General features: G+C 48.1%; 1 protein-coding gene across 4 annotated transcripts; it reads right to left on the reverse strand.

Annotated features, from left to right (window-relative positions):
• Window positions 1-5,634: 5,634 nt before the first annotated feature.
• On the reverse strand, window positions 5,635-16,071 carry TCEANC (transcription elongation factor A N-terminal and central domain containing). 4 transcript variants are annotated; one of them, XM_059386355.1, is made up of 4 exons: window positions 15,873-16,071; window positions 13,761-13,887; window positions 8,336-8,518; window positions 5,635-7,998 (listed from the first exon to the last, which is right to left on the reverse strand). In XM_059386355.1, exon 4 carries the CDS (start codon window positions 7,988-7,990, stop codon window positions 6,977-6,979), a length of 1,014 nt encoding a protein of 337 aa, XP_059242338.1. In that variant the 5' UTR covers window positions 7,991-7,998; window positions 8,336-8,518; window positions 13,761-13,887; window positions 15,873-16,071; the 3' UTR covers window positions 5,635-6,976. The 4 variants fall into 4 exon arrangements, with proteins under 4 accessions (XP_059242338.1, XP_059242340.1, XP_059242341.1 ...); XM_059386357.1 differs by lacking the exon at window positions 15,873-16,071 and adding an exon at window positions 15,781-15,866; XM_059386358.1 differs by lacking the exon at window positions 15,873-16,071 and adding an exon at window positions 15,367-15,389.
• Window positions 16,072-16,876: the final 805 nt, after the last annotated feature.

A 16,876-nucleotide genomic window follows, 5' to 3' on the forward strand; every position in this document is an offset into this window, starting at 1 on the left:
TCAGTTGGTTGAGCAACTGCCTTCGGCTCAGGTCACGGTCCTGGAGTCCCGGGATCGAGTCCCGCATCGGGCTCCCAGCTCCATGGGGAGTCTGCTTCTCCCTCTGACTTTCTCGCCTCTCATGTTCTCTCTCACTGTCTCTCTCTCTCAAATAAATAAATAAAATCTTAAAAAAAAAAAAATCTAAAAAAACCCCCAAAAAACAAAAAACCAGAACAAACAAAATTGTAAAGCTGCAAGTCCTCAGTCTGAGAGACACTAAGGACAAGACAAGACACCTGGTGGACTCAGAGACACCTGCACTCCACGTACACCTGGGACTTCTTTCTAGTTGGAGGTGGGGGACCATCTACCTCAGCTTGCCTGCACTGAGGAGCACTCGGTTCCCCTGCCCTGGGTAAAAGCGAAGCTGTACAGCGACTGGTCAAGCCCCCGCCGAGCCGTGGTTGGGGGCAAGAGAATGGTAAGTGGGCTGCAGTTCTGTGTGCTCGGACCTCACTGGGCAGCGGTGGAAATGTCTTAATCTTTTGTTTCCACCCACCCAGGTGAATATATTCTGAAAATAGTAAGTTTTTGAATGGGCAATATTTAAATTTGTTTATTAATTAGATCTATCAATTTTCTATGGCTGTTGTAGATGCCTGAGTAGCTCAGAAGGTTTAAGCGGCTGCCTTTGGCTCAGGTCATGAACTCAGGGTTCTGGGATGGAGCCAGGGAAGGGGCTCCCTGCTCAGTGGGGAGCCCGCTTCTCCCTCTCTCTCTGCCCTTCCCCCCGGCTTATATGCATTCCCTCTCTCAAATAAATAAGTGAAATTTTTAAAAAAGTTTCTAAAAATATGTGCCTTCATTTGAAAAAGTAATGACTACTTGGAACCTACTCCTGTTTGTACCTTGTTCGTATTTTAAGAGAAAGGGTATGTCCAACAAATGCTTTTATCTTTTTAATTGTCCTGTAGGATGCTTGCAATCATTTAACAAAAGGTACGACACAGCTTGGTTGGTTTGTCACAACTGATTGTGAAAGACCCGCGGATCCCTGCTATTAGGAGAGGGTATCTTGTTCAAACAGGAGTTAAGTGTCATGCCTTAGTAGCCAAGCTGTTACAGAAAGGCAAAAGAGCAGTTACATTGAATTCAACCCTGGGGGAAGGGTCTTTTCACTGCAAGGGGAGGAGGGGTACTCTTACACAACAAAAGAGCAGTTAATTATTTAAAGACTGGGGGGGGGTCTTTCAATTGCTACCTTTGTTACAGAGTCTCCCTAGGTCTTACAGAGATGGGAGATGCAAAGGCCAGGATAATTTAGAGGAAATAGTATTTGAAACTGCATTTATACACTTAGAGTCTTCAAATTCCCAAACTATATAACCTTGTAAATGTCCCTTTAAAAGCTACACAGTTTTTATATTTTAAAATTTAAGTATTTAACAAATCACTTACTTTTCAGAAAACCCGATAAACCCCACGCGGGCCACAAGGTTTGGGAAGGGTCCCGCGTCAGGAGAGCGGGCCACCCAGGCTGACCTCACTATCAGAGGGAGGAATGCAGAGCACTGGGCCACGCAGAGCCCTCGAAACCACAGCTGAGAAACAGTTGTACCTGGAGTGGAATGAATAGGAAGTCTGGACGTTTCTGGAAGCAAACAGATATACAAGAAAACAGCCCGCAAACGACACCCCACCTGGCTCTGGCTCCGTGTAGCCCTGCGTGACTATCCGAATCTCTCTGGGCCTCAGATTCTCACTTCTCAAACGCTGGCGGGGTCGTTGTGCGGGTTAAATGGGAGGTTGGAGATGAAGTGCCAGGAATCGAGCGAACGCGGTGATGAAATATCTGTCCCCCTTTCTCTGCCTGGCTAACCTCATCTCAACATTCAGCCTCAGCATCACAGCCTCCGTGAAGCCCTCCCTGATCCTCCCGGGTATGGTCGGTGTCGCTGTCCTAGCTCGTAATATCTAGACTGAGAGCTGGCCACGTCTTTGGCACTTCCCCTGCATCTTGGCGTCGCACACGGCTGTTGATCACCTCACCGCCCCCAGCGCGGGACCATAAAAGCAATGGACAATCCCCACCGCGGGGCATTTCCGATAACGCCCGGCAACATCTCTGCAAACCTCATTTGCAGCAGTAACGCGGGTGGAATTCGGCGAAGCTGTCATCCTTTCTCCCTTTGGACTGCGGGCTCTTCTGAAAGCAAGATGACACCTTCTATAAATCCAGGCACTTACAGTAAATACCCCTGAGAGATATAAAAATATTTGTGTAAAATATTTTGCATTTACTGGGCAGTTATAAATAAAGCCGTCGGACCAGAGAGACCAAGACAAAATCGCCGCCCTCACAAAGGCAGTGGAGCGCGGCCAGCCGCGGGCTTCCTGGCTGGTGCTTAGAAATGGTAATAGGGAATGAAAGGAGCCTCTCATCCCAGGAAGTGCTGGGGGAGAGACAGAGCTGCAATTGTATCCAACGTTTTATCTAAAAAAAGTAACCCGGACAAAAGGAGGGTGATGTGGGGAAAGGCACGAAGAGCCCTTCCAGATTCAGGTGTAACAGCGGATGATCATGCCCTGTGCAGTGACTCCTCGTAACCACGGCAACCAAGATCCAGGCTGCACTTATATTGTGCTGAATTTCTGTGCTGTTGGTTCATTTTTATTATGGGTCACGGGTAGGGAGTTTGCGGTTGTTGGAAGTGATGACACATCCGTTTGCAAAACTGCCAACACAAGGGAGGAGAAAAATGTGTTTTCCTCTACCCCATCTAGCTGGAGCTCTGTAAGGAAAGGTTAACAAAAGGAAAGCACTCACATTTGAAACAAATTTTACATGACACAGGAGCCTTCATAAGGAAATGAAGCCCCAGAGAGTGCTAAGCCGGTGTGTTTTGGGGCAGGTCAGGGAGGAATGCGATAGGACAGAAGGGGGTGAGCTAAGGGGGGAACCTAGAAAGTCCTCTTGGCTCAGATCCCCTCAGTGTCCCTACCCTGCAGAGACCAGGGATGCTCTCTTCCTTGGGTATGGGGAGGGCACCGCTCCTAGGAGGGTCTCGGGACCTGCCCCGGGGACGGAGGGAGAGGCAGCCAGTCCTCTGGGTACAGGCCCTTACTCCATTTCCTTCAGCTTCCTGGTACTCGAAGGTACCAGATTTTAGAGTGGCATTTCCTGAGCGCTGTCGCCAAGGACTCTGTCAACTGTAAAGATGCAGGGAGACCATCTAGCGTACTCTCGGTTGAACCCGGTCACGTGACAACCGGACCAGTGCTGTGGCCACCTGACTGGGTGTCTCCGCACCCATCCTGGCTTCCCTCCTCATCTCACTGAACAAAGCAGCCGGAGGGGAACTTCCGAAAGGCGCCTGAAGTTGTATCACTACGAGCTCCCCCCTTCAATGGCTTCCCTTGGAAGAAACCCAAAGTCCTTAAGATGACTGACAAGGGCCCTAATGAACCCAATGGCTCTTGTGACTTCCCCTCTCGTCCTTCGTCCCCTTGCCACTGTCCGTCAGCTCTGGTGGGCTCCTGCGGCCACCCCCAGCCCCCATCTTGGGGCCCCTATACTTGCCAGTTCCTGTAAACGTGATTGTAAATTAAATGAAAGCTCCTTTCCCCCAGAAGAAATTTTAAAAACCCCTTTTCTGTTAGTGGGTAAGACATAGAATATAAAAGGACGATTATCTATACTTAAAAATATAATGCTGTCTCATTGGCTGAAAGAAAAAAAACCCACATTGCTATTTGCCTATGTCTGGTTCCAAAAGTCAGTCCATAGGAAATGAGAAAGACTACCCAGATTTTTACATTTTGGAGAGTGAAGGAATTTCCATTTCAAATGCTTTTATTTGTCTGCGAAGGAAGTTTGCACAATTCCAACATAAAAACTTTTTTTAAAACCCCTCCGCTCACAAAAAAACAAACAATGCCACGAACACTTGGTTTTCATGTGATGTGCTCTTTTATAACCACTGAATAGTTTTTAAGATCGGACTAAGTCACATGAAACCAGTTTGTGCAACTTGAAGTTTTAGGTGACTTTGCAAGTCTCTCTTTCAAAGACTAGCATGTTACATCACAATAAGCAGGCCCGGGAAGCCACAGGGAGGGGAGAAAAAGATATCAAAATAGAATTTACACTTGCTAGCCTCTGATTACGTCAAACCCACTTGAACACACGAACATATTTTAGTTTTAGGCACCATCTGGGAAACTGTGTATCTGGTTAGGCCTTTGGAGCTCTGACACAGGAAGTCAGGAACATGGGAGCAAAGAATTGGTGAAAATGTGTAGGTTTGGAGGGAACTACGAAGTAAACTTATTAAAACCGTAGCCGTTAACATTTGACAAGTTCTCAAAAGAGAACAAAATCTGCTATAATCACACAGAAGGAGTGTTGTGCTTAAAAAATTGCTCAGGTTGGTTCAACGCTGCAAAAGCCTGAAAGAAGGAATTCCCTCTTCATTTACTAGAGAAATGTTGGTAGATTCAAAGGCCGAGGCGACAATGGACGACCTCTGACAGATCAAGGCCTGTTTTTGCATAAACAGAATTGGCACTTCGGACCTAAAAGGGTTCAGAGCACGTGACCCCCCAAATACGCCATCCTGGCACCAGGATCATTCTGGGCCAAGAGCGAATGAGAAAAGGCAGATGCAGAAGGTGCTCTCTGCCCCAAAGCGGAACGTAAATTCCCCTTGTGAATTCTGTATCCGGAAGACGGTAACAACCTTCTCAGGATGACAGCAAGAACGGTCTACCCAAGGAACCTTACTAAGTAACCATTACGTTAACTAGTCCCTGCCATGTATGTGCCCTCCCAGTTTGCTGCCCCTATAAGCCTCAAGCCCCCTTTGTCTTGTTCTTTCTCTACAAATGTATCATTCTTTCTTAAGATGCTATTATGAAAGCCCAAGTTCTAACCACCCATTTGGAATCTTCATCATGAGTTTCTTCTGTATGCATCGTGTCCTGCGTGTTAATGGTTTTTCTCTTGGGAATCTGTCTTTTATCCATCTAATTTGCAGGGTCCCAGTTGCAGAGCCTAGGAGAACTTTTTTCCTCCTCTACGGATCTAAACTCACAGGCCTTGAGAATACGAAGACTCCCTTAAATCAGAGACTCAATTTCATGCATGATTTATAGACTTGAGAGAACTTGTTCAGAAAAACTAAAAAATAAACATACAACTCTTCTGACAAGGCAGAAGGACTTGAAACAAAATTCTAACTGTGGGGTCAGAGGCTAACTTTCATGGTTTGAGGGAGAGACAAGTGAGGAAAGAGAGGGGAAAGTAACAAAGCCCTGGTTATCCGATTGTCCCATGTCGCCAGGAACTTGTTTCTCGGAAGTCAGAGCTAAGGCGGTCTTGGACGGTGAGTTCGGAGGGAGACTGTGCAAGTGGTTCCAGCCAGGCTAGCCAAGGCTGTTTGGCTCGGCCAAGTCACAGCGCCTCTGGAGATCTGTTTCCTCAGGTATAAAGTGCACAGCGACATTCTTTTCTTAAGGCTGCGAGACAATCACTCGAGAGCCTGTGTGTGAGGAGTTCTCGACTCTGCCTGCATCTCAAAACAACTTGAGGAATTCAAAAAGCCTGGGTTGCACCCCGTGCATTTAGATTCAATTTTTAAATTTTTTTAAAATTTTATTTATTTTTTATTTTATTTATTCATTTGAGAGAGAGACAGTGAGAGAGAGAGCATGAGCGAGGAGAAGGTCAGAGGAAGAAGCAGACTCCCCATGGAGCTGGGAGCCCGATGCGGGACTCGATCCCAGGACTCCGGGATCATGACCTGAGCCGAAGGCAGTTGTCCAACCAACTGAGCCACCCAGGCGTCCCTTTATTTATTTTTTTAAAAGATTTTATTTATTTGACAGACAGAGATCACAGGTAGGCAGAGAGGCAGGCAGAGAGAGAGGAGGAAGCAGGCTCCCTGTGGAGCAAAGAGCCCGATGCGGGGCTCCATCCCAGGACCCTGGGATCACGACCTGAGCCGAAGGCAGAGGCTTTAACCCACTAAGCAACCCAGGCGCCCCTAGATTCAATTTTTTTAAAAAAAGATTCTATTTATTTATTTCACAGAGACACAGCGAGAGAGCGCAAGGAGGGGGAGTGCGCGAGGGAGAAGCAGGCTTCTCATGGAGCAGGGAGCCCGCCCAGGCAATCCCACATGACCTGAACCAAAGGTTTAATGACTGAGCCACCCAGGTGCCCCTGGATTCAAGTGTTCTGGGAAAGGTCCCACGCCCCAGCATCAGTGGTTGTCAAAGTTCCCGGATAAGTCTCATGTACAGGCCTTGCCATGGACCGCAGGCCTACTGAGAAAGCAGCACTTCCCAGAACACGTTGAACGGGATCACCGGGGGATCTTCCCAAAACGCAGAGTTAGGACTCAGTGGTATGAGGCCTGGGACTCCGCATTTCTAACACACTCTAGAGGGCCTGCTCTCAACCACACTCAGTACTGCGAAGGGCTAAGCGGCCACAAAGCAGACAGTCATCTACTCTCTCCCCCAGGGTCCTGGGATCGAGCCCCGCATTGGGATCCCCGCTCTGTGGGAAGCCTGCTTCTCCCTCTCCCTACCTTCTGCTCGTGTTTTCTCTTGCTATCTTCCTCTCTCTCCAATAAACACATTAAAATCTTTTTTTTTTTTTTTTAAGATTTTTATGTATTTATCGGAGAGAGAGCAAAAATTAGAGAGAATACAGAGGCAGAGGGAGAAGCAAACTCGTCGCCGAGCAGGAAGTCCGATCCGGGGCTCAATCCCAGGACCCTGAGACCACGACCTGAGCCGAAGGCAGACGGTTCACTGACTGAGCCATCCAGGCGCCCCTCAAATAAACTTAAAAACAAAAACAAAAACAAAACAAAACACGCACAAAAGACTATAGTGTGTGTAAGATTTTAAAGACCGAGAATAAAAGGGTGGTGCCCAGAGAGAGGGAACCGCTCCGGTTCTTGGTTCAAAGAGCACTCGTTGGCAGTCACAGGCACACCCACTTGCTATGGTACCACTGCTCCCCGCATTCGTTACAGATCACGTAGGTCATCATCTCTTCATCTGGATTTGAATTCCGCACCCAGCTTGGCAGGAAGAGCGTTCCTCGGGCGATTACGGTGACCTCGCAGTTGAACTTCTCACAGCGCCTGCACTTTATTTTCCCGGTCGGCGTGCCCCCCGCAGCTTGGGGAAGGTGGTGCTCCCGTATGGCAGACTTCGTGTAAGAGGCTCTCAACTGCTTCAGTTCCTCGCTTGCCATCTCCAACGCCGTCATTTCAGCAAATTCTCTCGGAGACGTGGTCCCAGAGAGCAAGTTCTGTTGCAGGTGAGAATTGTGGGGGTTCTTCAGGTTGGCAACTTTGCTTCGAACGCAAGTTTTGTACTTTCTGAGGTTCTTCGAGTGAAGGGTAAAAAGGTGCCCTTCAATTTCTCTCGCCAAGTCTTGCCACACATCAGCCTTGGGCTGCTCCGTGCAAGCACTCGTTAGGGCTTCATAGAGGAGCTCTGTGCATCTGGCTCTCACAGGTGCGGTGGGGTCCGGTGGCTCCCCGAGATGCTCCCCTCTGGGCTCCATGTGACTCGTGCTATTTTCAGGCACAAGCGTTTCCAGGGCTCCCGCCACACCGTGGGATGATGAATTAGAACTGGAGCCGCCTGACAGCTCATCCTGACTTGGGTCACGAGGAAGTCCGGGCTTTTCTTCCGTTCTACTGGGAGGGAGAGATGGAGGGCTGTCCCTCGGTGAGAAGTGGAGATCCTTATGAAGTGCCCTCCATTCTGACAGCAAACGCTTGGCTTTCTTTTTCAACGCCACTGTAGGGCAGTTTCTGAGGACGCTGTACACCGCCCTGACCACGGCCGTCTCCTGGAGATGCTCTCTGGTCACCGGAAGAGTCTCCAGCTCGGCAAGGTGGTTGCCAAGATCCTCAAAATTCCTCTTAGACATCAGTTGCTCAATAAGGGAGGCTCTGGCAGCCACCTGCCTCTGCTCAGACATCCTTGCAGCTGCAAAGAAAAGAGAAAAGAGGTTTCTGGGTTTCTGTTTTTTTTAAGCTTGGGCTTGCCAATTGCAGCCTCCTGATGGGAGTGGAGGAGGGCTTTCTGCCCGTCACCTACGTGGCATTTTCTGCAAGAGTTATGTAACACAAGTGGGCGGGACCTCTTAGCAAATGGAATCTGCGTTGTGGTCTGGTTCAGTTTCAAAAGGCTGAGTCTGGGTTGTTGGAAAAAAAAAAAAAAAAAAAAAAAGGCAGCACTGCCACCAGGTTCCGCATTAATGGTTGCTTGTAAGAAGCTCGCGGGAAAAGCCCTAGACCTTCTTCCCATCCCAAATTTTACAAACCAATGATCTTTCCGGATCCGGATCGGTCGGTTGCTTTGGATCGACTGTGGCGGTCGCGCTGAGCATGTAACCGCGCCAGGGTCAGCAACGGCGGGTAAGTCAGAGCACGGCTGGGCGGTCCCCCCGCACTCAGCTACACAGCTGAGCTCCTTACTGATTTTATCATCTTGAAGTGGAACTTTTCTGAATAACAGAATGAGAAACAGGGCAGTAAGGGGATGCTGTTTAATGTCCCAAGGAATGTGAAGAAATCGTAAGGCAGTAAGGTGGCAAGGTGGCCGGAAGCAGACCTGATGGGCCCCAGGAGTCCACGGGCACTGTGCTGACATTGGAGCCTTCTGAAAAGCAGGATGAGGGTCCAGACTAAGTGACAAGTTATGGACAAGTTATGACTTTGGACCAGCTGGTCACTAGGCCAGTTTGGTTCCATTAACTTTTTTGTTTAATTTTGAGATGCAAAACGTTGCTTGATGATTATATCTGTGGGAATCCCATCCTGGACAGGTCAATGTTTACTTTATCTAACCAGGCTATTTTTCTTTTTCTTTCCTTTTTTTTTTTTTTTTTTAATATTATTTATTTATTTATTTGACAGACAGAGATCACAAATAGGCAGAGAGGCAGGCAGAGAGAGAGAGAGGAGGAAGCAGGCTCCCCGCTGAGCAGAGAGCCCGATGCGGGACTCGATCCCAGGACCCTGAGACCATGAGCTGAGCCGAAGGCAGAGGCTTTAACCCACCGAGCCATCCAGGTCCCCCAGGCTATTTTTCTCCCCACATAATGTACACAACCTTGCTACCTAATACCCCTGGATCTACACCTGCCCATCTGGCCTAAATATGGACTTATGCATCTTTTTTTTTTTTTTTTAAGATTTTATTTATTTATTTATTTGACACAGAAAGAGATCACAAGTAGGCAGAGCAGCAGGCAGAGAGAGACGGGGAAGCAGGCTCCCTGCTGGGCAGAGAGCCGGATGTGGGGCTGGATCCCAGGACTCTGAGATCATAACCTGAGCTGAAGGCAGAGGCTTAACCCACTGAGCCACCCAGGCGCCCCTCAACTTATGCATCTTAATGGCAGGGACCCTGTCTTTTAAAAAACTCACGGGCTTCCATTTCATAGCATTTGATATTAAATGCTCATCGCTGGGGCGCCTAGGCGGCTCAGTAGGTTGAGCGTCTGACTCTTGGTTTCGGCTCAGGTCCTAATCTCAGGGTCCTGGGATCCTGCCCTGTCACAGGCTCTGCACTCAGCAGGGAGTCAGCTTGAGAGTCTCCCTCTCCCTCCCCCACTGCCCTACCCCCTGCTCACACTCTCTCTAAGTAAGTAAAAGCTTAAAAAATGTCCACCACTGAGCACACAGTCTAATAACACCGAAGAGAGCACGGAGAGGATCAATGCAGTCTCCCTAGAAACCATCTGACAAGTTCCACAAAATGCAGTGTCCTTTTCTTTCAGGTGACTCGACTTTTATAAATATACTTTAGGGAAACAAGAGATGTAGAAGCTGTCTGGGTAAGAATCTTCTTCCAACTCCGAAGAAACTGTGAGGTCGCAAATGGTTAAACTTGCACAGAAATGTTCAGAGAAGCATTATTCTTAATAGCCAAAAAAATGGAAACAACCCAAATGCCAGTCAACTGATGGAGAAACATGTAGCTTACCCACGCGATCGAACAGTATTTAGCAAAACAGAAAGGACCCAGGAGATTCTGATATATACAACAGGGATGAACCTTGAAAGCAGGAAGCTAGTTAAAAACACAGAAGACCCCCTATTGTAAGATTCCATTCATATGAAATGTCCAGAACAGGCAAATTTACAGAGACAGGGAATAGACTGGTGGTCGACTAGGGTTGGGGCGGAGGGATGGGGGGAACCAGTGGTGTGGAATGAAAGGGGGGCGGCTTCCCACGGGTGAGGAGTTTTTCTTGGGTTAAGTGAACAATGTTCGCTAAAGCTGACTGTGGTCATGAACTGCACAACTGTTTTTTTTCAAACTAAACATCACTGAAGTGTACGCTCTGAGGACGTGAATTGTATGGTGTATAAATTGTATCTGAATAAAGTTGTTATTTAAAAACAGCATATAGAGTCTGATCCAAATTTCATTTAAGAATCCCACGTGAAGAGAAAAGGTCAGAAACAAATATACAAAATTTCAGACAGTGACATTTTCTGAATGGCAAGATTTTAAAGATTATTTATTTATTTATTTGAGAGAGAGAGAGAGAGAGAGTGAGAGAGAGCAAGCAAGCATGAGAGGGGAGAAGCTCAAAGGAAGAAGCAGACTTCCCGCGGAGCTGGGACCCTGACGTGGGACTCGATCCCGGGACTCCAGGATCACGACCTGAGCTGAAGGCAGCGGCTTAACCAACTGAGCCATCCAGGCGACCCTGAATGGCAAGATTTTAGATGATTTTTTGTTTGTTCTTTTATTCTCCCCACATTTTGCGTGATGAGCATGTGTTATTTTCCTAACCAGAAAAGTGATTCGTCCGATATCATTTCCCAGTAAACTCCAGATATTTACAACGTCTGCCTATTGGAAAACGGCACGGTAAATGCTCTTCTACCTTCCCTCTGGAATCGGAGCATCATTAACGGTGCTACGTGACCTGTGGCTTCGCCTCCAGATTAGCACTGACAATTTCCTAAGAGGACTACTGCTGAATCTAAACCAGCTGAATCTCCCCTGGGACAGACACAGCCTTGGTCACAACTGTGAGGTTCCTATCGATGTTTCCCTGCTGGACCAGCTCAAGGATGACCAAGATTGCGAGTCTGGCATTTTTGCCACCAGAGGGTGCCGGCATGTAGACAACCTGGGCAGTCACCGGGTGAGCCGGCAATTCAGGATCGCAAGAGGCTTTTTGTTGTTGTTAAGATTTTACTTATTTATTTGAGAGAGAGAGAGAGAGAGAGAGAGCGCTTGAGAACGGGGTAAGGGGTAGAGGGAAAAGGAGACTCCCCACTGAGCAGGGAGACGGAAGCAGAGCCTGATCCCAAGACCCTGGGATCATGACCGGAGCGGAAGGCAGATGCTTAACTGCCCGAGCCGCCCAGGCGCCCTTAAGAGGCTATTTTTATCATTATCAAGTATCAGGACTTCAAGATCATTGTTTTAGCTTTTTACAATTCCACCTGCAAGCAGTGAAGGAGGTCTTCCTAAGGATCAAAGGCTCAGCAAACTAAGAACAGGCAAGGTAAAAATACCGAAAAATAAAAAAATACACGGCCTCCCTTACTGAACATTTCTCACAACGTCCCGGGATCTGGAAGTCAGGCAGCCAAGTAAGTCATCATGATAAGGTTTCAAGCTGCTTAATACACTTGAACCCTGCCCAGCTTGCTGTGAAGTTTCCTAACGAGAAAACAGTCCTCTCGCCTGCACTCTGTATTCGTCCTAGAGTTAATCGCTACCAAAGAAATCAGGCTGGAAGTTTGCCGGGTGTTGGCCAGGTGGTTAATAAGAGACAGGCCTCGAGCGCCCACAAGGAAGTTAGGCAATATTTAACTCAGGTCAGAATTTCCCACCGAAAGGGCAGAGTCTCAAGGAGATCCTGAAGCGGACCCTGTAGCTTTGGGGCTTCAGTGCAGTGAGCACGGCAGTCTGTCTCAGCAGCGGAACTTTTTCCTTCCCGTCGGTAAATCTATAGACATTCATATATGCAGGCATAAGCACTCTGCTCTTTATTTCCTATGTCCTTTTAGTTACCTCTCCTCCGTATTCCTTTTTCATTTCTAGTTGTGGCAAAACACACGTACCATAAGACTTAGCATCTTAAACATTTGTAAGCGTATGGTTCAGCAGTGTTCAGTACATTCGCCTTGTCGTGCCGTCAACTCCCAGAACTCCTCTCCTCTTGCAAACCACACTTTGTACCCGCTAATCAGCGGCTCCCCACTCCTTTCTCCCCCACAACCCCTGGCAACCGTCATTGCACCTTCTGCCTTGCCATTGACTACGTGCTGCCCGGGAGTGGGCTCATACAGCTTTTGGCCTCTGGGTCTAGCTTATGTCACTCAGCATAACGCCCTCAAAGGTCACCCGTGTTGGAGCCTGTGTCCTGGATCATTTATACTCCACTGTAGGTACAGACCACGTGTTCCTTATCCATTCATAATAAACGTGTGGGTTCCTTCCACCTTTTGGCCTCTGTGACTAATGCTGCTATGAACATGGGAACACAAATATTTCTTCAGGACCCTCCTTTTCAATGCTTCTGGGTAAATATCCAGGACTGGCATTGCTGAGTCACACGGTAGATCTATTTGTAATTTTCTGAGGAACCGCCATACTGTTTTCCATCCTCCTCCATACATTTAACAGCATTTAACTGCTGTCAAAGTTTCTGCTCCCCCTGTGGGAGACTGATGTGGATATAAAGCATTTATTGCTCCAGGAGGGTATACTGTAAAAGCAACTGAGATACAAAATTCTGAGCATTGCCATAAGAAGACTAAGTTGCGTCTCCAGTTTACAGCTCTACAGAGTTCATTCAATAAACATTTATCATGTATGTAGGACATATGAGATGCTGAGCCTAAAGAGACCCTCTCTGTCTTGAGGAAGCCGACAGCCCAGTGGAAGGAATACGGACAGAAAATGGGCCATGTCTCCGAAGGACAGACACAGCTGCTAGAGGCCACTCAGAGGGGGAATCCAGAAGCTCGGCTGGGCTCCCTATCATCTGGCAGGTGCTAACTGCTTCTTCCCTGCATTTGCCCTGACTCACGCCTTTTTTTTGGAGGGATCATCCTCTAGTACAGACCTCAGCAAGACATCCCCTCATCTTCCCACTTAAAGCCCTTCAGAGGCTTCGTCTGCTCTCAGGATGGAGCCCCGAGGCCCTTGGCCAAGTGATAAAAAGCCACCTTCCTGCCTCCTCCGTGACCTCGCTGATCCGCGACAGGCACTGCCCATTTCGAGGCTCTGTGCCTCTGTGTCAGCAGCTCCCTGGGCCAAGCCTACTTCTCGCCACTAGTGGCTGTCAGTCTGACTCTAAGCCTCAATCAGCTGGAGAAATTAAACAGCAAACACAGAAACAATGCCAGCGCCTCGTCCCAGACAGAAAGGGATCAGAATCCCTGACCGGAGGCCTGGGTATTGTCCCAGCTGTTCAGGTGACTCTGGTTTTAACCAGAATTGCCACCACTGCCCTGTACACACGGGCACGAGGCCATCCCGTGGCAGGACTGTTACACTGCAACCAGCCCAAAGATGGCTCCGGACCTGCTCCTAGACTGAATGTATGGAACTTCTGTTTTTGGATTTCTCTGACGAGCTCCATTGGGAGCGATTAAAACCACCTGCTGTGCACCGCTCACCTGAGAAGCTTCTCTACAATTACAGCCGGTGGGTGCAGTGCTTTAAGTGTTACGAGGCACCCAATTCCCTGGACCCACGCCCTCCCTTACCTCTTAACAGCAGGAGACAAGGTGCATTTCTTGAACTCCACGTGCCATCCACATTCACGTCCTCTCCATCCTTACGATGAGCCCGAGTCAGGTAGACGGCTTACCTCCGTCTTACAGATGAGGAAGCCTGTTTAAAAAAAAAAAAAATCAAATGTTTGCAGTGGCTTTTTTCATGGCATGGATCACATTAAAATTTTTTTTGTCTGCCTTGCCCACAAGACCCTAGAAGAATGATGTGTTTCTTTTGCTGAGACATGCCTGGCAAACACCTGGTCAGTGCTTCCTATTACTCAACAAGGAGGTTTTTTGCTGTTGTTGTTAAATGAGAAAAGAACATCCTGAGAGCTCCCTCTCCTCTCTGCTCGTGGGCTTCATTCTTTTCACTCCATACCAGCTTGCTTGTACCCCGAAGCCCAGTGTCCCTCAGCTTCTTCCACGGGTGCCAACCTCATCTTAATTCTAGTTCAAAAAGTCATTCAAAAGGAGGGAAAAAAAGGGCAGCAGCGGCCGTGTGGTGCCCACTGCGGGCTAAACGCGCAGACTCCAGAAATCAAGCGTTTGTGGATAAGGAGGGTCAAGGCGGTATAGCTCGCGGAAGTGAGGGGTGTTAAGCATGTTTGGTAAGTTTCTTGCCCATTCTGTGCCTCGATTTCCTCATGTACAAAATCAGAGAAATTCCACATCCTCGAATTCATATGGGAATAAATGAGATAATCCTTATAAACTCCTTACAGCCATGCCTGTCACACAGTTAAGTCTGACCGACAATGACACAGGGCTATCATTAAAAGATTTATGTCGGGCGCCTGGGTGGCTCAGTGGGTTGAGGCCTCTGCCTTCGGCTCAGGTCATGATCCCACGATCCTGGGATCGAGTCCCGAGTCAGGCTCTCTGCTCCGCAGGGAGCCTGCTTCCTCCTCTCTCTCTGCCTGCTTCTCTGCCTACTTGTGATCTCTGTCTGTCAAATAAATAAATAAAATTTAAAAAAAAAAAGATTTACGTGACATGTATCCACCATACCAGGCACTGTTCTAGAGCAACGCGCCAGCAAACTTTTTGCATAAAAGGGCAGACAGTAAATATTTTCAGCTGTTGCAGGCCATCGGACCCCTGCACGGACTGTTCAGCTCTACCGCTCTTGCAGCAGGAACAGCAGCCACGGACGATACATCAAAGAATGGGGATGGCTTTGCTCCAGTGAATCTTTTTTCAAAGACAGGCAGTCTGGATTTGGTGCAGGCCCTTATCTGCTGACCCCTTTCTAAAGCAGTGCTATCCAGAAGAAATATTACACAAGCCACAGATACAATTTAAAGTTTTCTAGTAACCACGTTAAAAAATAAACAGGGGAAATTCATGACACTTTACCTAAACAGTGTGTCCCAAATCCTGCCATTACAACATGGAATCGATAAAAACAAATTAGTGATCTCTTACATTCTCTTCTTCATACTAATTCTCCAAAATTTCCTGTTTGACGCTACCACGCATTTCAATTAGGAATAGGCACATTTCCAGTGTTCACTAGCCTGTGTAGCTTGTGGCTACCTATTGTACAGCACAGTTCTAGAGCATCTGCTAATATGGGTAATGTTTACATACACACCTGTACCCCTAGGTTCTAAATGCATATCAAAAAGAGTTTACACGTGGCGAGCAAGAGCAGGTCCTATCGATCTGTTGACTGAATGCATATAAAAGCTTGTAAATTTAACTAATACGGGTAGGTCGCACCCATCTGGCTTAAACCCCGGGGAGAGGGGAGATCAAAGAGAAATTCTGTTTCTAGTCATTAAGTCACGTACACCTCTCCAGCCACACAGGGAGGCCCTTCCCCAAATGAAGAACTGATGCCAAATGTTGGGACGCCGCCGTTTCAGAACAGCCCCTCAACACTGCGCTACTGCCCTTTCAAGTTGGAATGATCTCTGGCACAGAGCGGCGGCGGTCCCAAGAGGGCTGCCCACCCAGCGACTTCAGGGGGAGAAGAGGGGCGAGGGTACGATCGGGCCTACCCGACCTAGGACAAACCGAGGGCACCCCCCGGGGCAGTGGTGGGCTTTCCCGAGCACCGGTGGCCTGAGACACCGGAGAACCCGCGGCGCCGCTCACCGAGAAGCGCAGAAGCCCGGAAGTGTCGGGAGACCTCGGCGTCGGGGGCGAGTTTCCGGTACGCGGGGCGGGACCACCAAGGCTCAACCAATCCAAGCCCGCAGACTAGAGAAGGCTGGCCTCGGGCGCTGGCGCATGCGTGCTAGGTAAATGGTGTCTGCGCAGAGCGGCTAGCGGCGGTGAATCCTCCCGCATCCGTGGCTGCCGGTGGCCCCCGGGCCTCGCTGACAGTCTGGGCGCAGGGCGTGCGTGGGAAGAAATTACCCCTAGTAATGCCTTTCAGCTGCAGAGTTTGTTGAACTACTCTACGACATACGCATTCTGCTTTCATTCAAGACATTGCTTAGCGAAATGTTGACAAAACCTTGGCCAAAAATGCCATTTAGTGCAGCAATTAATTCGGCAAGTATTTCTTGCACCCCTGGCACACATCAGTTGATATGGAAATAGTAATCATTCATTAAGTAGCCACGTACGTCCTGCACTTCTCGCCTGTATGCATTCTTACCCTGCAAGGGTCCAATAAAATCAAAGCGATGGTAAAACTAGAGACTTTATTTTCAAAAGGCTATTGTTTTTTTTTTTTTAATTGTAGGAAGTTTATTTATCTCCAGTTTCAGTATAGATTTACATGTCTGTTTCCAGAAATAATACTTTCATCTATGCCCACAATATATAATAGAATGTACATTGAATATATTCTATCAAAAGGCTACTGTTTTAAGATTGTTTCTAACACAAGAACGAAGTGAGACACCTATAAATCTAATTTATTGAATAGGATCTTGGGGGCCCTTGGGTAGCCTCAGAGGTTAAGCAAAGGCTTTGGGCTGGGGTCCTGATTTCCCGGTCCTGGGATCAAACCTCTTGTCCCGTTTCCTGGTCTGCGGGGAGTCTGTTTCTCCCTCTCCCTCTGCCCCTCCCCACTGCTCATTCTCTCTCTCTCTCTCTTAAATATATAAATAACAACTTTTGGGGGGGGGGGAGTAAATTTAATTGAATTG

This window comes from Mustela nigripes, chromosome X (genome assembly GCF_022355385.1).
Source record: "Mustela nigripes isolate SB6536 chromosome X, MUSNIG.SB6536, whole genome shotgun sequence".
NCBI classification, from domain to species: domain Eukaryota; kingdom Metazoa; phylum Chordata; class Mammalia; order Carnivora; family Mustelidae; genus Mustela; species Mustela nigripes.